The sequence below is a fragment of the Taudactylus pleione genome, unplaced genomic scaffold, assembly GCF_031769625.1.
Source record: "Taudactylus pleione unplaced genomic scaffold, aTauple2 ptg000026l, whole genome shotgun sequence".
Taxonomy (NCBI): Eukaryota; Metazoa; Chordata; class Amphibia; order Anura; family Myobatrachidae; genus Taudactylus; species Taudactylus pleione.
The window spans coordinates 3,771,286-3,795,589 of NW_028284428.1; the positions used below are offsets into that span (position 1 = coordinate 3,771,286).

General features: G+C 47.5%; 1 protein-coding gene across 3 annotated transcripts in view; it reads right to left on the minus strand.

The window, feature by feature from the left end:
* GLRA2 (glycine receptor alpha 2) overlaps positions 1-24,304 on the minus strand; it is a 292,434-nt gene that overhangs the window by 64,895 nt on the left and 203,235 nt on the right. The window contains exon 9 of one of the 3 annotated variants that reach the window (XM_088451591.1): positions 11,480-11,593. The exons of the other annotated variants lie outside the window; for them this stretch is intronic. Coding sequence (XP_088307717.1) covers positions 11,480-11,593 — 114 coding nt within the window. The remainder of the gene's footprint in view (positions 1-11,479; positions 11,594-24,304) is intronic. 3 annotated transcript variants of the gene reach the window in all.

The window sequence follows — 24,304 nt, forward strand, 5'->3', positions numbered from 1 at the left end:
TACATTGGAATCCCTTCCCTTCCCTGTTACTTTGTGGGGATGAATTATTAATATAATGTGTACATTGACTTTAATGTGGGGATTACTGTGTGTGGGTGGGGTAGTTAATATTATACTGAAGATAATTAATGTTATGTTAGTGCTAATAGCATAATTTGGGGTTGATGGGGGCTGTTTGGGAGGCATATTAATTTAATATTAATGCTTTTTAATATAATGTTGAAGCTGGCTCACGGGTAGAAGGCCTAGAGTGTTCAGTCTTTCCTCAGACTGCGGAACAAGGTGTTGCAAACTAAAAGCAGGCAGGGCACAATCATGCTTCAAAATTGCAAAAGGGCAGTGTAAAATCCTCTGATGATGTTACATTACATCTAGCTTTCTGCCAGAGTGCAGTGGTTTATGGAAATACAGTAGATGGCAGTGCTTAGAAAAAGGGAGCAGTTGGAGTGAAGATATTAACTAAGGATGTGCAAAAATATACTAGTGCAATAGCGGCCAGGACTTGTACCAACCTGAACCATCACAACTGTCTGCAACTGCGTACACATATGCAGCATCAACCACAGATCAGGCAAACATCGACTTCCTGAGCAAGTCTATCATCACTCAGAATGGCCGCTGTATATGAGACACCAGGGCCATGTTTCCTGCTTATGGGATCACAGACGCAGGATGTGACATGCCCTCAAAACAGTCGAGACAGCTGCGTTTTTAGCCAACTCTCCCCAGTGCCACCCCCAAATGCTCCCTGACTGTCAATCATACTGCGATTAAAGACTGGCAGTGGGTGACTATGGTAATGTACCTTGGCACATACACAGTGCCACTTAGGTGGGTGCTACTATTGGGGGCACTGCATAGGGGACTACTACTAGGGGCACTATGTAAGGGGCACTGCATAGTGGGGACTACTACTAGGATCACTATGTAAGGGGCACTGCATAGGAGGAACAACTACTGGGGGCACTGCATAGGGGGGACTACTACTGGGGGCACTTGCACTGCATGGGTTGGCCACTACTGGGGGCACTGCATAGGTGGACTACTACTGGGGGCCACTATTTAGGGGGCACTAATGGGGGCACATGCATAGGGGGGACTACTACTGGGGGCACTCGATAGAGGAGACTACTGCTGGGGGCACTATATAAGGGGCACTACTACTGGGGGCACAATATTAGGGGCACTGCATAGGGGGGACCACTACTGAGGGCAATATATATGGGGCACTACTGAGGGCACTGCATAGAGGGGACTACTACTGGGGGAACTATATAAGGGGCACTGCATAGGCGGGACCACTACTGGGGCCACTGCATAGGTGGGACTACTACTGGGGGGCACTATATAGGGGCACTAATGGGGGCACTGCATAGGGGGCACTATATAAGGGGCACTACTGGGGGTACTGCATAGGGGGGGCACTACTGGAGGCACAATATAAGGGGCACTGCATAGGTGGTACCACTACTGGGGGAACTGCATACGGGGACTACTACTGGGGGCACTCGATAGAGGAGACTACTGCTGGCAGCACTATATAAGGGGCACTACTACTGGGGCACAATATTAGGGGCACTGCATAGGGGGGACTACTACTGGGGGAACTATATAAGGGGCACTACTGGGGCACTGCATAGGGGGAACTACTACTGGGGGCACTATGTAAGGGGCACTGCATTGGCGGGACCACTACTGAGGGCACTGCATAGGGGGGACTACTACTGGGGGCACTTGATAGAGGAGACTACTGCTGGCGGCACTATATAAGGGGCACCACTACTGGGGGCACAATATTAGGGGCACTGCATAGGGGGGATCACTACTGAGGGCACTATATAAGGGGCACTACTGAGGGCACTGCATAGAGGGGACTACTACCGGGAGAACTATATAAGAGGCACTGCATAGAGGGAACTACTACTGGGGGCACTATATAAGGGGCACTGCATAGGCGGGACCACTACTGGGGGCACTGCATAGGGGGGACTACTACTGGGGCCACTGGCACTGCATACGGGGCCACTACTGGGGGCATTGCATAGGGGGGACTACTACTGGGGGCACTATATAAGGGACACTACTGGGGGCACTGCATAGGGGGACCACTATTGGGGGCACTGCTTAGGGGGGACCACTACTGAGAACACTGTATAAGAGTGGTACTACTGGGGGGACTGTATAAGGGTCACTACTGGGGGCACTGTATAAGGGGCACTGCATAAGGGTGCATTACTGGGGGCACTGCAGTGGCAGAACTCCCAGAGACAATGGAGTCATTTGCCACTGGGCACCAGCCCTTAAGTGGGTACCTGGCCACATTGTCCCCCAGGCTGTTCCGGGCACTGCTATGGAGATGGAGCTCTGTTGATCGGCTCTCCACCTCCAGCGGCATCACTACGGGGGGTGCGGTCACACCCCCTATTTGCCGGGCGCCCGCTGAGTTTGTTACCAGCGGGCTCCTTCTTTCCCCCCCGGTGGTAGCTGGAGGAATGGAGCTCACTCCTGAGCTCCGCTTCCGGGTCTTGCAATGCACTATGGGAGTGACGTCATGATGTCCCTCCTATAGTTCCGGGGACCGGCGTCGGGGACAGAAGGCAGCAGCACCGGAGCAGGGTTTCAGGTAAGTATTGTTTTTTTTTTTTTGTATGTGTGTGCGCTCGCGGGGGGGCTCACTACAGGGAGCATTATTGGTGGCTCACTACAGGGGGCATTACTGGGGGCTCACTACAGGGGGCATCTCTGAGAGCACTACAGGGGCATTATGGGGGCTTACTATAGGAGGCATTACAGGGGCTTACTACAGGGGGCATTACTGGGGGCTTTCTAAAGGGGATAGGAGCAGACACAGAAGCAGATTTAAATGAAAATGAGGAACTTTTAATGAGTGGCTTAGTAGACATGGAAATGGCAAAAGAAATAGTCCAGGTATAGCACAGAAGTGCACTTGAGAACTGTAGTGAAGCTAATGGGAGGATGTCCAGACAGTGACAGGCAGGAAGGTGGCCTCGGGACACCTTCTAGGCTTTACGGGGTGAGCCAAGTGGACTTTGTTGACAGGACTGGAAGCATGGACATCCTCAGCTTTGGTCCAACAGGAACAGGAATTGGAAACCCCCTCCTGGGGTACAAAACTTGAAACCTCCTTTCGAGGCATGGGACTGAAAACCCTGTCCTTGGGCTGGACACTCGGAAATCCCCTATGGGGCTCTGGATACCCCCTTTGAGGTTGAGACCTTGGAGTTACCCCTCCTGGGGCTACAAAGGACTTCCCAACAGGTGGTTGCAGTTGTATTGTTGTCAAAACTTTTGCCCCAAGCATGGGTGTATTCCATAGTGTCTCTAGACCACTATCAGGAGAAAAGACCGTGACAAGGCGGCGGTCTTCGAAAGGCAAGACCCTTGACATTCCACACTCCATGACTGAACTTGCATAGTGTTCCAATCAATTCTGGGGTTATGCTTACGCAGCCACGGGTATCCGAGTATGACTTCATGGGAAGCCTTGGGTATGATAAAAAAACTGATATATTCAACATGGAGGGCTCCAACACAAACTAAAACAGGTTGAGTTTTCTTAGACACAGTTCCATTACAAAGAGATTTACCATCAACAGAGTTCCAGGAGACAGTATGATCCAAGGTGTTGCAGGGAATTTGTAATTTATCTGCCAACCAAGGCGACATGAAATTCCCCGCTGCCCCTGAATCCAAAAGGGCAGACACAAACACAGGGCTAGAATTAATGTCTAAGGCTATGGACAAGACAGAGTCAATACGTTTAGAGGACGGAAGAATTGCTCCTAACTGAGTGCACCCAGAACTAGCTAGAAACGGGACGCTCCCCGGCTTGTGGGTACACGAAGCTACCAGCTGACCCACGTCTCCACAGTATAGACAAAGGTTCTCTTTAATGCGTCTCTATCGTTCTTCATTAGAGAGATGGGTATGATTTACCTGCATGGGTTCTTCCTCGGAAAGGGAGGGAGTGGGACGGGTAGGGGAAGGGAAACGCTTAGCTCTGTGCTTTTCATCTTGGCGCTCTTTAAAGCGTATATCAACTTTATTACAAAGGGAAATGAGATCAGTAAGACTAGAGGGTAATTCACGAGTCACCAGATCATCCTTTAAACGATCTGATAGACCTTGCCAAAAGGCCAATTTTAAAGCTTCTTCGTTCCACTTGAGTTCAGATGCCAAAGTCTGAAACTGAATGACGTACCTGCTGACAGGATGGGTCCCTTGTTTTAACTTCATAATACTGGAGGAAGCATAGGAAGTTCTTCCAGGCTTGTCAAAAATCCTCCTGAATGTTGCTAGAAACTCTGGGTAATTAGCCAGAAGCGGATCTGAACGCTCCCAGAGCGGAGAAACCCATTCCAGGGCAGAGCCGGATAACAGGGATACAATGTAAGCCACTTTGGTTTTAGGAGCAGGGATATTAGAGGGTTGCAAAGTAAAGTGCACATCGCACTGATTGAGAAATCCAAGACACAGTTTTGGAGTACCATCAAACTTCTTAGGTGTGGGAAGATACAAATGAGGAGTAGATCCAGAGGAAGATATCACAGGAGTGGGGATAGGAGTAACTGCAAGCACACTAGGAGCCGTTGAAGTAGCTTGTACAGTATCCAGACGGTGTGCAATGTCTTGCACAAACTGTGCCATCTTTCGCTGTATAGTCTCCACACTCTCCAAGCGAGTTGCTATGCTCAGAATGAAATCCTGTTGTTTAGTTATTTCCTGCATAAACTGAGCCATTTGGTGCTGCATAGCTTCCAGGTTTTCCAAACGGCCTGCAATACTTCAGAATAAGGCCCTCATTCAGAGCCGGACGCTCTGAGCAGAGCGCTCGCTCTGAATGAGGGCCGTCCTCCATAAAAATGGAGCATCCTCCTGGACGCTCGTATAGCTGTGGGTCACCACCCACAGCACATACGAGCGTGCAGGATGATGGTCGCGATGGTCTTGACCATCGTGACCATCGCCAGTGCGACCAGAAGCCTGTGGTCGGGTTTTTCGACAACAAGCCCTGGAGTTATTTTTGCTCTATCAGAGCCAAAATCACTCCCACTGACATCACTAGTGATGTCAGTGGGGCCGGCTTCTAACGGTAGGCGTTCCCTTGGGAACGCCTCCGTCTGGCAGGCACGCCCCCGGCACGCCCACCAAACGGGGCGTGCTGTCAATCAACATCGACAGCACGCCCCCTTTGATCAGACACAACGAGCGAAGGAAAGTCCTTCGCTCGTCGCGTCTGGCGCATGCGCACGACGGAGCTCCCTCCGTCATGCGCATGCGCAGTGCACACCATCGACCCACTTGCGAGCGGACAGCCGCTTGCGAGTGGGTCTGAATGAGGCCCTAAATCTGCTCCAGACTCCTGTCCCGTGGCCGGGTCCATGGGGCCAGTGCAAACTGTGAGGTTCTGGTTTTGTTGTGGACACGGGGTGGTGATAGGAGCAGACACAGAAGTAGATTTAAATGAAAATGAGGAACTTTTAATGAGTGGCTTAGTAGACATGGAAATGGCAAAAGAAAAAGTCCAGGTATAACACAAAAGTGCACTTGAGAACTGTAGTGAAGCTAATGGGAGAATGTCCAGACAGTGACAGGCAGGAATAGTCTAGGATGCAGGTTTTGTGAGGCTGAAATGAATTTGCGGGCTGAAGAGAATTTGCAGGCTGAAGTGAATAATGTCCAGAGGAAATGCAAGTGGAGGCAGAGTGCAGGGTAACAGCTGACACAGGTACTCAGGCAATGGGAGAGGTAATTGGAGGAGGCAGGGGAATCAGCAGGGTAAGGAGCAGGTTAGGTGAAACATGCTTAGTTAGCTTTTCCAAGGAGGCAGGTAACAAGCTCAGGAACTCTCTCTCAGCTGCTGCTGAGAAACACATTGCACTGGCAATGCAAGGGAGCTCTGAACTCCCTTAAATCCCCAGTGCTCAGCTGTGACTGGTCAGAGAGGAGCATGTGACACACCAGGATAGGGTGACTAGGACACATGACTGGATGCAAGATGGCGGTGCCCATGCCAGAGCGGAACGGAAACACCACCAGGCCTAACCAGACCAGAGTGACAGTATGCCCGCACAGGACCACGCACAGCCAATGCACCCCGCCAGGCACCAGCGCCACCCCCAGACGCCCCTCACCATAGCGTCCTCACAGGTATCACCCGCCGACCGCCATGCTGAAAAACCCTGGTCATGATAAGGGGGCATTACAGGGGGCTTACTACAGGGGGCATTACTGGGGGCTTACTAAAGGGAGCATTACTGGGGGCTTTCTAAAGGAGGCATTACTGGGGGCTTACTACAGGGGGCATTACTGGGGGCTTTCTACAGGGGGCTTACTACAGGGGGCATTACGGGGGCTTACTACAGGGGGCATTACTGGGGGCTTTCTACAGGGGGCATTACTGGGGGCACTACATGGAGTTTACTACTGGGGGCACTACAAGGGGCTTACTACTGGGAGCACTACAGGGGGCTTACTACTGGGGCACTGCAAAGGGGGACCACTACTGGAGGTACTGCATAGGAGGACCATTACTGGGGGGCACTACATAGGTGGCACTGCATAGGGGGACCACTACTGGAGGAACTGCATAGGGAGGCGGCAGCTGGGGCTGGCATAGGTCCTGGGGGGGTGGTACATTTTAATTTGGGGGCCACCAACATTTATCTTGCCTCTTGGCACCTGGGATGAAGATATGCCACTGGGGCACTGTATAAGGGTGCACTACTACAGGGGACACTGCATAAAGGGCACTGCTACTGTGGACATTGCTTAAGGGGCTCTACTACAGTGGGCATTGAAAGAAGGGCACTGCTACAGTGGGCATTGCAAGAAGGGCACTACTACTTGGGGAATTAATGTGCATTTGGAATGGAAAGGAATGTTCCCAGAGCGACGAGAAACGGTTGTGTCATGTTGACACGCCCCCAGAATCCAGTGTTTGCTGAGTCGAATCCATGTAATTTTTCAGAACTAAGCAGGGATACAATAGTGTTGTTTCATTAATGTTGAGAAGTTCAATCTTATATTCAAGGATTCAGCAGAACATGGATTGATAAATAAGTTAGTGTACACAGACAAATTCAGCCTTTGTTTGCTTAATTTTTCATTGAAATGGAGCCAATCTCCAAAAATATCCCTAAAACACCTCGGACCGCTGTTGCTTTACTGGCTATTTCTACATGGCACGTCCTGTGTCTTTTGCTTGGCTGCTTGATTAATGTTGCATAGTTTGTGTAAATATTACATGAGCAGTAATATGAGAAAATAAAGCTGAAAATCCATTCTTTGATTAATGTGTTCCATAGCAGCCATTATATCTTAATTGCACACTGTGTCACCGATATCTCCGCACAACTGTCACTGCTAATTAGTCATTATTAAATTGGATGTAAAGAAAGGATCAATTCCAGAATTAAAATAAATGTACTGTAGTATTTATAGTTATAGTGATAAGCTAGATATTGGGAATAAATTGCAATGCAGCTGTTGCTAAATTTTATTTCCCATGATGCACTGCAATGGCTAAGATTCATGTAGTTCAGTGATTTTCAACTCCAGTCCAGTCCAACACGGGGGTGTCTTATAAAATGAGGGGGCCCCGTGTGCAGTTTATGAGCGCCCCCCCCTCATGCTGGTGCATGCACAGTGTAGACTGTCACAGCCCACAGCGCAAATTAATTTCTCTGGGAAAATGGCTTCAGCATCATTGTCACTGAGATTTGTTCAGCGGTTGCTGTAAGGATGCAACGGATGCTGGGTGTACTCTTTCACAGTGTGTCCTGCACTATTACTAATGTTCAGAGTCATGGCCAAATTCAGAACGAGCACTAGAGCCTTAGTTGTACTAACCAATCAGAATATTCCTATTCACTACAATGGCAGTGTCCTGAAGTGACCGGTCATTAGCAATGGGCCCCCTATCGGAGAAAAAGTACATTGTTCCATATATTTTATTATTATTGCTTTATTGTTTTTGCCAAGTATGGAACATGGGATGCCTGCATGGACCAAAGAGAACTTTGGTCCATGCAATAAATGTGAGAACGAGGAGCCTGGGGGTAAATTAATGTAATAAAATACTTTGCTCTACAGTTTCTGTGTCCTGTATCTATATATTGTAATACTTTCTTTACAGGTGCACTACAGATGCCAGCAGCCCTTTCTGCCACAGCAAGCTGGCACTTGTGCTTCTTCACGTCAGGAGATTCTTGTGAACCTGGGAGTGATGCTGGTTGTGGTTCAGTAGAAGGAACTATGGGCAGGAAACTTGATGGGCGAATGTATGTCTTGCACATGAGGGTATGCTAGGAAGGACTGGATACTGAATTTAATATGTAAACAACTTTGGAGCAGGCACTAGAAGCTGGAGTCAGACTGGTACAACTAGATGCTGGGACTGGACTGGGACTGGCTTGAACAAAGGAGTAGTCAGGCTGGAACTGACTTTGCACTTGCACCAGACTGGGACTGGCTGGAACGAATAAGGAAACAGACTGGATCTGACTCTGCACTTTGGCTGTAGTGGAACCGACTGTAATGGAGTCTGAGTCAGGCTGGGACTGACTTTGCACTTTGGCTGTACTAGAATCACTTGGAATGGAACCAGGCCTTGCTTGAGGCACGTTCGACCAGTGCAGCTGAACAGGGGTGCACCCCATAGAAGACGTACCCCTCCCAACCTTCCCGATTTCAGCGGGACAGTCACGTTTTTTGGGCACTGCCCCGCTGTTCCACCCGCGGGTGGTCGGGAGATTGGGCACCCCCACCACTGCAGCTGCACGGTGGGGCAGGACCCCGGAGAAGAGAAATGGATCCCGGGCACATGCGTGCGGTATCCATTTAGTGCAGTAAGAGGGCTGGGGACAGCCCAGCTACATTGAGTAGTCTGTTGATAAACGGGAGGCATGCCATACGGGCATGCCCCCCAATCGCGTCATTCAGGGAGGGTGACCTATGGTAATTATACCACGCCCCATTTTCACCCATGCGCAGGGTTAACGTGTGCCTCAGTCCAGTCCCTGGAGCCGGCCCTGAATGGAACTGAAGTTAGGCTGGGACTGATAATGCTTCTTGATCTGGACTGGAAATGACAGGAATGGAACAGGAGTCTGGAGTGCAGCAAGATGGTAATTGCACTAGTATTCTAGATTCAGAGTGTAGCTCTGGTATAACAGGACACAATGAGAGCTGACTTTTCTCAGAATAGAGTTGCAGGTAGAAGAATTAAGTACTGCGGGTCACTGATACAAAGGCTGGAAGTAAAGGTAGAGAACTCACTGAATCATATGTAACTTACAAAAAAGCCTGGATATAGAATATTCAACTTATATGCCTTAGCAGGCCAATAAGATTGTTTAAATTCAACCACACAAAAGAGCGCTTGATATAAAATTAACAATTAAGACAAAATAATTATAAGCAATAAAATGAACTATAAAAATCAAGACATACATATACATACAGTTATACATAAAATACAAGCTGGTGTTGTATATCAATAATGGCTCATACCTATGGAAAGGAGAATAACCTCTGCAGAAGGTATCTCCTATATTAGTATGCAATAAGTAACCATCAGTACCTTGGTTCCAAGTAATAGTCTCTGTCCTCCGGAAAAAAAATTGATGGTATCGCCGTTTATTTAAACGGATTTTAATAAATACACCTCAGATGTTTCTTGTAGGGTGTTTATAATTAAATAGCTACACATCAGGTTCTCCTCAGATAGACAACAATCGGTTATTGGTAGCCTGTTGTAAATGTTCCATAACCCTGAATCAGTGATAATCGCTTTCACCGCGATGTTTAATGATGCCGTTCAGGCACAGAAATTGGAACTGACAGCAGTACCCTCAGTAGAAAAGCTGCATGCGCTAATAAGAAATAAAAGCTAATACTTACCTTAAGCCCCGCTCCCGCATCCGCTGCCGTCCACGTCAAGTCCGCTCGGCTGCTCCTCTGCACCATGGGAGAGAGACGTCATGGTGTCCCTCCCATAGTGCACTGCGTGAGCCGGAAGCCGGAGCTCACGAATGAGCTCCAGGCTCCGGCTGCTGCTGCTGCGGGGAGGAAGCCGGGCGCCCAATGGTTACAATCTCAGCGGGTACCTGGCAAATTGAGCCTCCCTGCGGCGCCGGGGTTAAATTGGCCAGAGGAGGCGAAACTGGTTCCGTCTCCTCCGGTTCACTTTAACCCCGATGGGTGTGGGGGCTCTTCAGGTGTGGGGGCCCAGGGACGACCGCCCCTGTCGCCCCCCCCATTAATCCGGCCCTGGGTAGAACCATACATGTGTCCAGTATTATGGGCATGAGAAGAATAATTTCACGTTTGATGACACTTGCCAACTCTCCCTGATTGTCAGGGAGACTCCATGAAATAGTAGCAATCTTCCTGAAGAGTCTAGAAATCTCCCGGATTGCACCTTACCCCCTTTATGAAGCTTTCATATTAAATCTAAACAATCAAATGGGATCATTAGTATAATTTCCCTGCATTGGTTATAAGTAACAATGATCCCTTTGGCTACATTTTCTGAAAAAGTACCTGTGTATTTTCATCAACAAATAGATCTTACTAACTGCTTTGGGGCACATTTACATTTGGCTGTAAATCAATTTTATTTTGCGCTCATACAGTAGGTATTGCTTTCATAATCTCCCTGAAATGCTTTTGCAAAAGTAGGCAAGTATGCGTTGGATGCACGCCCTCACCAACTGACGTTCTACTCACTCTAAATGAGGCTCTTAGTAAACGGAATGTAGTTATTACTGACACCAGAATTGTGACAGCCAACATCCCAAACTTAAGCATAGTATACTGTAGGTGTTAGCTGTGGGGAAGTGGGGGGGTGGTGGTAGGTTTGGGCACCACGGGGAGGTTGGAGTTAGGCTATGGAGGGAGGTTAGTGTTAGGCTATGGAGGGAGGTTAGTGTTAGGCTACGGACCGGGAGTGTTAGGTTTAGGCACTAAGGGGGAGGGTTAGGTTCAGACACCAAGGGGGGAGGTTTAGGTTTAGGCACTAACAGGGAGGGTTAGGATAGGGGATGTGAGGATTAGGATACAGGAATAGATGGTTAGGGGGAGAAGGGGGGAGGGTCCGCATACTAATGGAGCCCTGGTCGGGATAAAGAGCATCGGGATGCCGCTTTTGGTATTTTGACAGCTGGCATCCCTGACTGCCAGTATTTCATACCCAACCCTGGTAAACACCTGCTCCATTATGTCTATGATACTGTAGCACAGACAAGGGTATAAATACACACACACACCTCTTTACTATGAAGGATTGGAAAACAAATTAGTCAACAAAACAAATGTTTTTTTTTAGTTGCAAACCTTCAATATTTGGAAGATTGAATATTAACCCAGTGCCCTGTTGTTGTTATTTTTATTTTGTCTTTTGCTTTTCCTACTTTTATTCTTATTCTAGAAGCCACTCTTAATTTAGTTTTTTTACCCTTAAGCTTGGGTTGTAGATTTGATTCAAAGTTCCGTATGCTGAGGAATCTGTACTCCGCAATCCATTCATGCGCCGTACCGACTCCACGCTTTCATTCCCAACAAGCACAGTCTGTCCACAGATTGTCATAACAGATATAGGCAGCAAGAATGGAAGAACAGCAATATGATTAAACAAAAAAAAATTAAAATGACATGCAAAAACAATACCATAATAACCATAATAACATACCATTTTAAAATAATAGCAATTAGAAAATAACACACAATACAAGCACAAAAAAATCCATAGTTCATTACAAATAAAATGCAGCAAAATCATAGATAATAACAAAGCAATGTAATTGTTATGATGCCACTTATACTAAAATTTGCTTTTGAATGGATTAGCAAATAATAATAGTTAAACATGTTTCTGTTGTACATTCAGTTATTAAGCATGCTTACCAAATATTGTTGGTGTCTGCATTCATTTCCAAGTCGTAGAGCTTTAATTGATAAATACAGTATGTGCAGAAAATTAGGAGTAGATTTATTTTTAGAAGTGGAAATGTTGCCCATAGCAACCAATCAGATTTTACTTATGATTTATCTAGCACCTTCAAGAAGATAATAGCTAGAATCTGGTTGCTATGGGCAACATCTCCTCTTCTAATAAGCAGCACCCTTTAATGTCAATCAGCACCAGCATTTCTTGCAGCACATCTGTTTTACAAGAAAGTGGTTACCAAACTGGGTCTCCCAGGACACTTGCAGGGGTGCATCAGGTTGGTGGTCAAGTACCAAATCAAATTATTTATGGTCAACGTAATAGGCAAGACCAGAGCTGGTGGCTGCCAATCTGACAGCAACAGACTGAATTTTGATTTCATTCATGAAATGTTTTCATTTTGTATAGACAACAGCTGCCTTTGAAGTGCATCTGCAGAGTTGAAAATAATATATTTTTTATGCTGTAGAATACGCTAAACTCACATTGACAACATATTGGTGCTGATGCAGAGCTGTACACAAGCCCGTTTTAAAGATGGATCTTGCATGTTTCCACACTGCGAATGCAGAGTCATACACATCTCCACTTGCAGCTGTGAGGGGGAATCGGTATGAAATACCGATGGAGGAGATGCCGGCTTCAGTACACTGATAGCGGCATCCTGATGGTTGTAATCCCGACAGGGGAACGGTGAGTACTGTTCCCCTGTCCTATTAACACCCTAACCCTCCTGTTTTGTATCCCGATACTGTACTACACCCTTCCTATCCCGCACCCTAACCCTCTCGGTAAGTGCCTAAACCTAACCTTCCCCCCTTAGTGCCTAACCCTAGCCTTCCCCCGGTGATGCCTGAACTTAAACCCCCCTGTCTGGATCCTAACCCTAACCTCCATCCCCCTGCAGCCTAACACGAAGTCCCCCTGGGGTGCCTGAACCTAACCCTCCCCCCGGTGGCCAATACCTTGCCCCAATCTCCTTACAATTGGGATGCCGGCTGCCGGGATTTTGACGTCGGCATCCTCAGTCATGTCAGGATTCCGGTGCCGATGTTCTCTTGGTGATCGTGTTTCCGGTGCCGGGATTTCGACAGTCGACATCCCGATCGTAGGGATATTAACCGCATCCTCTGTGAGGGTGTAACTGGAAACTGGGTTACATTGGGGCTTTCATACGAGGAATAAGTTTGCTGAGGGCATGTTGGCGGTGTGTTAATGGATCAGCGGATTATGCAGAGGTGTGCATTTGCCTAGATCTGCCTGTCTTCAGACGAATCTTGTGCACCTGGTGTATAGTAGGGCTGGTACACGTCTCCACTGATAATGATGAGGGCTATGAAACCAGGGCCCTGATTCAGAGGCTGACGCAAACTGAAAGCAATTCTGATGTTGGCGCAGTTGACCGATTATTTTCTACTGAGCATGCACGAAAAGTCCTAAAAACCCCAATGGTGCGTGCATTCACTTGGGTGTACGTGTGGCTATGTTCTCAGTCACTGAGCAGCAGCAACAGAGGATATGGTTATACAGTTGCGAAGAAGACACTGCAACAGCCATAGGTTGGTGCAAGGACCGTTGGTGCACACGATGGTGCGTGGATTGTTATGAAACACCGGCAGATTTGCACCGTCCACAGGCATTAAAGTGGGTGTCTCAGGGTTTACCCTTTCCGGCACTCGCTAGTACACAAGGGGAAGGCACAAACTATCATTTGCATATTACCGCCACTGCGACTCTGCAATAGCGTGCATCTCTGATTGAGGCTCCAAATGTGTGACTAGGGATGTTGTGGTATCAAATATGCATTTAGTACTGTGAAAGTAATGCAGGTTAATTTGCGGCCAATTTGCATACAACTCTGCATCTGCCCCATTGTGCTTTGCACTAGATGAAAGGCATCACCTGCTATTTTACTTGTTTGAATGATGCAAATAGTGATTGTACAGAGAAGAGACCAGGCTACCACTGAAGGTTTCAGGATCCACAGAGACCAGATTAACGAGCATGACAAGTTTAGAATCACAGTATGATACCAGGGTTAATAAAATATTAAATATACTTCTCCTAATGCTAGCTTTTGGGTGGCATTCTTTAAATGCAAGTACAACTTTTTTAAAGTTCAGTTTGTTCATTAAAATGTATTTATAAATTAATATCGGGTGATATTCAATATGTAGACCTGCTACAGTGACCCACGTGCCATACAGCCACTGGTTTGCTCGGTGGGGGGAGAAGTGGCACATTTTTTGGGAGGACAGATTTTGCCTACAGAATTAATTATTGTGCTGGAGACTGTTTATATTATGACATACTGCATTCATATGCTTTGGTGGTAACCAGCCCAGTCTATAGAACTAGTTACCTATTTTAGAGGTATGGGAGCACATCATTTTTTTATCTATTCAATCTCTTTTTAAACAGTAAATGTATGGACTGATGTACTCCTCAGCATGTATCTATACAGTACAGGTTAGAGAGGTGCAATAGATAAATGTCTGACTTGGCCGCATCTATAGTGTGCATCTTTTGTACACCATAGCTATTGACTTTGGTGATCATCTCTACAGGTGTTCCCAGAGGGGAAATGCAGGTGACCAGTGCAGGGGAGCACAAACACATCATCATGGCCCCACCAAATGCTACGCAATGAAACACCATCCATAAAGAGGATGATGCCATGATGATGCTATTCACAGAGAACTGATGATGTGATTGGCTGAGATAAGTAGAGAAATTCAGAAGTCTCCGAGATGTTCCGTGAGTAGGTAAGTATGGTTACATTTTAAATAGTTATATCTCTCTACTGTAGTCAACTTATGCTTGCCTTCCTCCCATACACCCCTCAAGGCAAAAGGGGCCACAAGTTCATGGTACTTAAGGCTTAAAATCCAGCAGAATTTAAATAAGTAAGAATACATGGATTTCGGTACCAGCAGTTGGACTAACGACCAACTCTAAATCAGACCCTTGGTGTATGTGTGACAGTGTCACAATCCTGGCTAGTTTTTACCTTTTGTGACTTACCTCTGCCAGCTGCTCCATGGATCTGTGTTTGTAATTCTCCTGGGACATCTGCTCTGGCTGAATCATGCTGGCTGTAACATCTCTGTGTGTGCAGACTGCTCTCCCCCCACACTGATTAAACACCTGGACCCTGCTCTGTCTGTGAGCATTGCTAGTCTTAATTGGAATCACAGGTGTGGTCCTGTTTCTCAAGGGCTGCAGAGATGAATACTCCCTCTGCATGCTGTGCCTTGCTCCACTCTGAATGCCACTGCCAGACCACCTGTCTGTATCCACCAATCGCTGCCAGACTCTAGGTATATAGATCCTCCTCTAATAGCACTCAGTGCTTGAACATCGTGTTACGTTCCGTGGTGTACTGCTTGTGCTATAGCTGTTCCTCTGTGTCCCAGTATGTCCCAGGCTCCTGCTGGTTCCTAGACCAGTGCTATCCGTAAGCCTGCTGCATTCAGCTATCCACGCTACCAGACTCTCACCTACGGCTCCCAAGCCGCTCCACGTAGCTTCCACGCTACCAGCTTCTCCACACGGCTCCTAAGCCACACCAAGTAGCTTCCACGCTACCATCTCTCACCCACGGTTCCCAGGCCGCACCAAGTAGCTTTCACGCTACCATCTCTCACCCATGGCTCCCAGGCCGCACCAAGTAGCTTCCACGCTACCAGCGTCTACCCACGGCTATCCAGCCGCTCCCCAAAGCCATCCAGCTACCAACGTCTACCCACGGCTATCCAGCCGCTCCATGTAGCCACTCAGCTACCAGCGTCTACCCACGGCTATCCAGCCGCTCCACGTAGCCACCCAGCTACCAGCATCTACCCACGGCTAACCAGCTACTCCACGTAGCCACCGAGCTACCAGCGTCTGCCCACGGCTATCCAGCCACTCCACGTAGCCACCCAGCTACCAGCGTCTACCCACGGCTATCCAGCCGCTCCACGTAGCCACTCAGCTACCAGCGTCTACCCACGGCTATCCAGCTACTCCACGTAGCCACCGAGCTACCAGCGTCTACCCACGGCTATCCAGCCGCTCCACGTAGCCACCCAGCTACCAGCGTCTACCCACGGCTATCCAGCCGCTCCACGTAGCCACTCAGCTACCAGCGTCTACCCACGGCTATCCAGCCGCTCCACGTAGCCACCCAGCTACCAGCGTCTACCCACGGCTATCCAGCCGCTCCACGTAGCCACTCAGCTACCAGCATCTACCCACGGCTATCCAGCCGCTCCACGTAGCCACCCAGCTACCAGCGTCTACCCACGGCTATCCAGCCGCTCCACGTAGCCACCCAGCTACCAGCGTCTGCCCACGGCTATCCAGCCGCTCCACGTAGCCACCCAGCTACCAGCATCTACCCACGGCTATCCTGCCACTCCACGTAGCTACCCAGCTACCAGCGTCTACCCACGGCTAACCGGCCGCTCCACGTAGCCATCCAGATACCAGTCTTCCTGCCGGTCCCAGTCCGGTTCCTCCAAGCCCACTCACCTCACGGCTCGTTAGCTGCACCAAGTAGCTTCCGTGCTACCATCCATCTGCAGGCTCATCTACTGGTACCCCGACCAGCTCAGTCAGCCTACCTGCCGGTCCCAGTCCGGTCCCTCCAAGTTCCTTCTGGTCTCATTCCAACGTCTCCAGTTTCCAGTTCCAGTCACTCATCACCAAAGGCAGTTCTCACTGCTACCCACTTCTTATAATAAAGAGCTATTCATGTTAACCATGGTTCCAGTCCAGCCGGCCTCCAGTGATTCCAGCTCATCACCTGATACAGGCAACTCGCTAGCACCAACTGTGACAGTATGTTCAAGCCTAACGATGGTAGCGGATCAAGCACTTAATCCTGGATCAAGTGCTTTCCGTAACCTAATCACTCGTTTGGATTCACAGGAGGCGGTACAGCATCAAGTACTACAGCTTCTGCAAATTCTGACTAACCAGCTAGATGATACCCAAATCTTACCTGAACCCCTAACTACTTTCCATCAACTGCTGGAACAGCTACAGGCTCTACTCAACAAAATCTTTCAGATCATTCCTGAATTTCTTAGAGCTACCTCTGTCTCAACTAAAAACTCTGTCTTGGAATCTCTAAGAACCAAAGATTCTTCCTTGCCAAGTAAAGTGAGACATCGAAGTTACCCGCGCTCCAAGCTCTCTGTGGCTGAACGCCAGCGGCGTAAAGATTTACATCTCTGTCGCTATTGTGGAGCTTCTGACCACTTTCTCAAAGGCTGTCCCCTTTGCAATTCCAGCAGTATAACTATGTGTCAACGTCTCAATGCCTGTTCTGGTCCCGTCCCGGATTCTGCCTGTTCCAGTCCCGTCCCGGATTCTGCCTGTTCCGGTCCCAGCCCGGATTCTGCCTGTTCCGGTCCCAGCCCGGATTCTGCCTGTTCCGGTCCCAGCCCGGATTCTGCCTGTTCCGGTCCCGTCCCGGATTCTGCCTGTTCCGGTCCCATCCCGGATTCTGCCTGTTCCGGTCCCGTCCCGGATTCTGCCTGTTCCGGTCCAATCCCGGATTTTGCCTGTTCCGGTCCAAGCCCGGATTTTGCCTGTTCCGGACCCAACCCGGATTCTGCCTGCTCTGGTAGGGGACTTCAGTTGGCTACCCCAGGAGGGTCCTCAAGTCTCGTAACCCAAGAAGGGGTTTTGAGTCACTCACCCCAGGAGGAAGTCTCTGTCCTCGCATCCCAAAAGGGGGGTTCATGTTCCATACCCCAAAAGGAAAAGTCGAGTCAGCTTCCCCAGAAGGGGATTTTGGGTTCCATACTCCAACAGGGAGTGTCAAGTTCTGTACTCCAGGAGGGGACCTTAAGTCTCTCACCCCAGGAGAGGGTTACAAGTCTCACACCCCCAGGAGAGGGTTACAAGGGTGCGAAACTTGGGATCCAAGAGGGGATCCCAAGTTTCGCACCCCAAGAGGGGGTCCCAAGTCTCACACCACAAGAGGAGGTCCCAAGTTTCGCACCCCAAGAGGGGGTCCCAAGTCTCTCACCCCAAGAGGGGGTCCCAAGTCTCTCACCCCAAGAGGGGGTCCCAAGTCTCACACCCCAAGAGGGGGTCCCAAGTCTCGCACCCCAAGAGGGGGCCCCAAGTCTCGCACCCCAGGAGAGGGTCTCAAGTCTCGCACCCCAGGAAGGGGTCTCAGGTCACGCACCCCAAGAGGGGGTTTCAAGTCTCGCACCCCAGGAAGGGGTCTCAAGTCTCGCACCCCAGGAAGGGGTCTCAAGTCTCGCACCCCAGGAGGGGGTCTCAGGTCTCGCACCCCAGGAGGGGGTTTCAAGTCTCCCACCCCAGCAAGGGGCCTCAAGTATCGCACCCCAGGAGGTGGTCTCAAGTCTCATGCCCCAGGAGTGGGGTCCAGGTTCCAGTTCCCTGGGAGAAGTGTCATGTACTACTAATCCTGATCATGGCTCCTGTTCAGCATCTCCTGAAAATATCGTTCCAGAGGATGACAGTTTCTGTAGCCTGTTCTCAGCCTCGAATGTTGAAGCTGCTGTCTCTGGCTCTTCAGGACTCCTTCCAGTTCCTTTAGTTGGTCCAAGTACCGAACAGTTGTCAACTTCAGTTGTTTTGATTCCTCAACAATCAGAGCATCCTCAAGTCTCTTCCAGCCCTGCACCTGAATGTGCTCCACAATCCTCGAACACACAAACTTCATTGGATACTCCAGGATACATATATTTTGATGGGGACTTATCGCAATACTTTGCATTACTGACGCAATATGCTGCAATCATGGAAGCAGATCCAGCTTGTGGTATCACTCCTACCAACCTTACTAAGTACCTTCTCTCTTCCTTTAGAGGTAAGGCATTGGACCTCTCATCGAGTCTAAAGATCCTGTGCTTCTAAAAACAAAGACTTTCAGTGAAGCTGTTATTAAAGAATTTGGTCTAAAACCTGTCAAACGAAATTCTAGTTCTGAAAATCGGTCCAAGCAGTCTGTTGGTGCTACTAAAGAATCATCCTCTGCTGAGTCCTCCACTTCCCTGAACATGAGATGTGCGGCCACCTCCTTGTCCTCTTCATACTGTGGTAACTCCCAAAACACCATCAAAATTGGTTATATTTCGGAGTCTGAACTTGATCCTGCATATGATAATTCTCCATTCCCTGAAAACCATCTGCCATTTGACCCTGTCCTTTCCAGTCATGTGTTTCCACAGGAGTTACCAGAGATCCCATGTCCATTGGTTGGCACAAAACGTTCTCGCAGCAGAAAGGAGAATCGACGAAGGTCTTGAATCATCCCCTTTGAAGAATTTCCACTTCTGGTATCCCAATAATGCAGAATTAAGAAGATGTCTAAAGAGATGTTTCTAGAGTGATGGTGTTCCTATGTTTGAAGCTCCTGTAATGTCATGTTTGGAAGAAAGTTTTTCTGTTTCCTGGGCGTCTCATTTTTTCATGTTCTCCTATGTATTTATTTGGGTGTTCGGAGTCCACCCTTGAAGAGGGGAGTACTGTCACAATCAAGGCTAGTTTTTACCTTTTGTGACTTACCTCTGCCAGCTGCTCCATGGATCCTTGTTTGTAATTCTCCTGGGACATCTGCTCTGGCTGAATCATGCTGGCTGTAACATCTCTGTGTGTGCAGACTGCTCTCCCTCCACACTGATTAAATACCTGGACCCTGCTCTGTCTGTGAGCATTGCTAGTCTTAATTGGAATCACAGGTGTGGTCCTGTTTCTCAAGGGCTGCAGAGATGAATACTCCCTCTGCATGCTGTGCCTTGCTCCACTCTGAATTCCACTGCCAGACCACCTGTCTGTATCCACCAATCACTGCCAGACTCTAGGTATATAGATCCTCCTCTAATAGCACTCAGTGCTTGAACATCGTGTTACGTTCCGTGGTGTACTGCTTGTGCTATAGCTGTTCCTCTGTGTCCCAGTATGTCCCAGGCTCCTGCTGGTTCCTAGACCAGTGCTATCCGTAAGCCTGCTGCATTCAGCTATCCACGCTACCAGACTCTCACCTACGGCTCCCTGGCCGCTCCACGTAGCTTCCACACTACCAGCTTCTCCACACGGCTCCTAGGCCGCACCAAGTAGCTTCCACGCTACCATCTCTCACCCACGGTTCCCAGGCCGCACCAAGTAGCTTTCACGCTACCATCTCTCACCCACGGCTCCCAGGCCGCACCAAGTAGCTTCTACGCTACCAGCGTCTACCCACGGCTATCCAGCCGCTCCCCAAAGCCATCCAGCTACCAACGTCTACCCACGGCTATCCAGCCGCTCCACGTAGCCACTCAGCTACCAGCGTCTGCCCACGGCTATCCAGCCACTCCAGAGTGTCCTGAGGATGCATATCGAAAAACAGTTTCTACTAGTATTTATGATTAGCTATAAAATGTTTTTGCCAGAGTTTTAAACTTATACTAATTAGCAATCTATATGAATGCAAATAAAGCAACCACGAAGGATGAAGACTGGTGATTAATCTGTGAGCTGTGTGCACATTCATCTATTTAATCATTGTCTTTTGTACTCATGTTCACTATCCCACTGCTTGTGAGCAGAGTTGTTTGCGTGACCCTGTGACTGAAGGAGGGTACAATCCTTCATGCAATTAACATAACATAGAACAATGAGACATTAAGTCAAAAACAATTCCATAAACATGTTATTTATCTGCTGAAGCTTAAGCAAACACAAGAGAATATATCAAACAATACAAGCGCTGTAGAAAATTACAATCCATTTTTAAAACTCCTCTTATAGAAGAAAATATTTAGTACTTAGCTCATGCATTAGCTTTTCCATGAAAGATTTATAAAACTGTGGAGTCAATGTAAAAATAATTTTAATAATTAAATTGATCCATTTTTCCCATCGCAAAATATTTTACCTAAACTATGAGACTGAAGACTGAAATTAATAAATGATAGAATTAAGATTACAGTTAAACTTCCTGAAATGTTAGGCACATAGCCAATGGAAGAACAACTGGATCCATAGACTAGTATATGTCACACATGGAGGTTAAAATTGCACAGATCAGTTGTTTGGACATTAAGGCCCGTATTCAATTAGCCGCAATAATTTTGCGGGTGACGGAATCTAGTTTTCTCCTACATCGCATATTTTGGACGTGGAAACTTATTGGGAGCGTCCCCGCTATTCGCCTTATTCAATTCCAAAGGAAGCGAAAACGTCAAGCCGCGATGTTGGAGCATATGGAAAGTGCTGTCAGAAATGGGGAATTCAGCCTGAACCCCCCCCAAAAAAAGTTGCACTAACATTGGGGATCAATGTCGATGTCCCCGAATAGGCCTAATAAAGCTGTTTGGGGTACTTAAGTTGTTTCAATAACTTCTAATTAGCATCTTTGCACAAGTGGTGGAGAATAGCATGAAGCAGTATTTTTTGGAGAAAATAAGTAGTCCTGTCAAATTTGGGGTAATTCAAAATGGGTGCTAGCATATTTTAAAGTCTCTAAAGTGAAGTTAAAAATACTGTGAAAAACCCACCTGTTGCAAGCACCTGCAATCAAAAAAACCTCTCACCCCAACTTGCAGACCCCCCAAAAGTCTATTTCGCTACTTTTTATGTTTGTACCCCAACTTTTAACTTTTTTGCCCCCATTTTCAAAGTAAATTTTTAGGGTGTTCCACATTTATTTTTAGGGATTTTTTTGACGCAGTTATCCTTTGGGGGGCTGTCCCAAGGATGCAGAGTGGTTTCCCCACCTTTGGACCCCAAAATAGCGATTTTGCATTTCTTGTCACCTATTCATAGGCAAATCTCTTTCGCCTATTACACTGCATTGCATTTTCACATACGCGAAAAGTGTTTGCAATTGAATACGCCGATACTTTTCCGCCTGGTGAAATTATGTCATTCACGATACTTTTCCGCGGATTCAGACTTTTTGCTGCTAATTGAATACGGACCTAAGCTGGATGATTGGGTCACCATGTGAAGATGTTTACACACAGACATTTACCGATTCTGGATTAGTCAATGACCTTACAAGAAATAACAAACTGCGGCACAAATGCTGCCTTTTGGCAGAACAAATTTCATAGAGATGCAAAGTTCAAGTGATGCAATGTTCAAGTTTCACTTTTGCCTTATTATTGCACAGAATGGTATTAAGCTATATATATATATATATATATATATATATATATATGTATTATTTCTAGACACTGTAAATACTTTGTGGAATTTAGGGCCTGATTCAGAGCCGCTCGTAAGCGGCCGCTCGTTCGTTCCTACCGATGTTCGCACAACTGCGCATGCGTATGGATTTTAATACGCATGCGCGAACCAGTCAGTGCGGCCGAAAATCGTGTGCTCGCTAAATAGCGAATGCCTGCTATTTTGAGTGACAGAATGAGGCGTTTGTGGGTGGTAACAGGGGAAGGTGCTTGAAAACGGGGAGTGGAGATCCGAACTCAGGCGTGCTTAAAGGTCAAAATGGGCGTTTTAAGGGTGTGCATAATTAACAAAACAGCGTCATTGACCACGTCACTTGGTTGTTTTATAGTCAGAACTGCTCGCATGATTGTGGTAGGAAAAACTAACCACAAGAATAGCGAGCAGTTCAGATGCCTTTCGATGCACTCGATTAATCTAATAAATAGCGGATATGATGTATGATGCGAGCGGCCAGGGGGCGTTTTTTTCAAAATTACGTTCGCATGTTTTGTTCGCTCGTTCAGACATAGAGGCGTGAACAGACCGCAAAGAGCGAACGGTTCATTTAAATAGCCAGCCCCTTTTTCTGAATGAGCGAGCGCAAATAGCGTCCGGCTCTGAATCAGGCCCTTAGAGCATATGAGTAATGCTGGGACATTGGTCCATTCATTCTCCTGTGTGGTGTGGTTGAAGGAGACTGGCACACTTGCATTCAAATTGTGGGTCTAATTCATTTTGAATCGCAACTGCAACAGCGTACACGGTTGGCCGATTGCTGCGTACTGTGCATGTGTATGCATTGCAGTGCGCGATGGCTACACAGCGATTACGCAGAGCAGGGTAAGCCATTGCAGAGAGATTTACAGGTAGTTAGCATTTGGGGGTGGTGACGGGGGAGTGGTCGTAGAAACGCAGGCATGCCTGTCCATTTGAATGCCTTTGCATGGGCATGCATAAATTAGCCACTGCGCCGGCATATGCAGCTTGAGTACTCACTGCGTGTGACGAGGTTAGCAATTTCTGAGTAAGGTCAGACGTGCTGTAATTCTGTGTGAGGGGCCGATGATACTCAATGTTACCGATGTATACACAGGACTGCAAGGTATTACGGATGTGCGAAAGCGGTAGTGAGTGTCTCTGTGCTGGCTTTGGGCGTCTCTTAACTGGCTTTGCAATTGCAGTCATTAGCATATTTTCACAGCAGACCTGCATGCGTAATCACAGCTGAGATCACAATAGTAATCCGTAGTGAATAAGGCCCTGTGCCCATAAAACGTGCAACATTTTCTGGCAAAAATTTGACAAAACTGTTTTTGCTCTTCTCGAGACCTGACAGATGCACCAATGGTAAAAAGCCAATGTGACACGTAATTTTCTGTTCAATGGTCACTTAAATTTCGATTTCCAATCAATGCTTGTATGGTACACATGGTCAGCCACATTCTTGTTTTATTTGCATACAAAGGTCAGAGTTACAAACACCACAATTGCAATTGTTTACACATACTTAAAGAGCATACATCTGAACAATGGCTTTTAACACTGTACTGCTTATATACATATTTGTTAAATATTCATATAAGATTGAAGAATTTAAATGTATTTTATAATTCTTTCAGTTGACAAATTTCATGAACATCTTTTTCCAATGCCACATGGACCTTTGAAAATTGATATTTGAAGAGTAATGAAAGCCACTGTTTGATATATAGGGAAGTAGCTATGAAAACTATGTGGATTAAGGCATGTTTTTTTTTTCTTTTACATAGTGCTTCCATATTATACAGATAATATTTAATCATTCAAATCAGTCCTTGCCGCACTGGAACTCAGAGTCTAAATTCCCTACCACATAAAAAAACAGATGCTGAATTCTATTTTAGCCAGCAGCCAATTACCCTACCAGTAGTTTTTGGATTGCGGGAGAAAACCGAAGAAATCTTGAAGAAATCAATGCAAACACAGGGAGAACATGCAACCAAAATCATGACTCCATGGCTGTTAGGCAACAATAATAGCTACTGTGCCACTGTATGTCCCATTAAAAGTATAGAATGAGGCCCAAGCTTGCCAGCTCCGAGATCACGCAAATTTCATCTTTGATTTGCTCAGGAAAATTGGCTGCATGGAGGTGTGATAGGAACACCACTACAA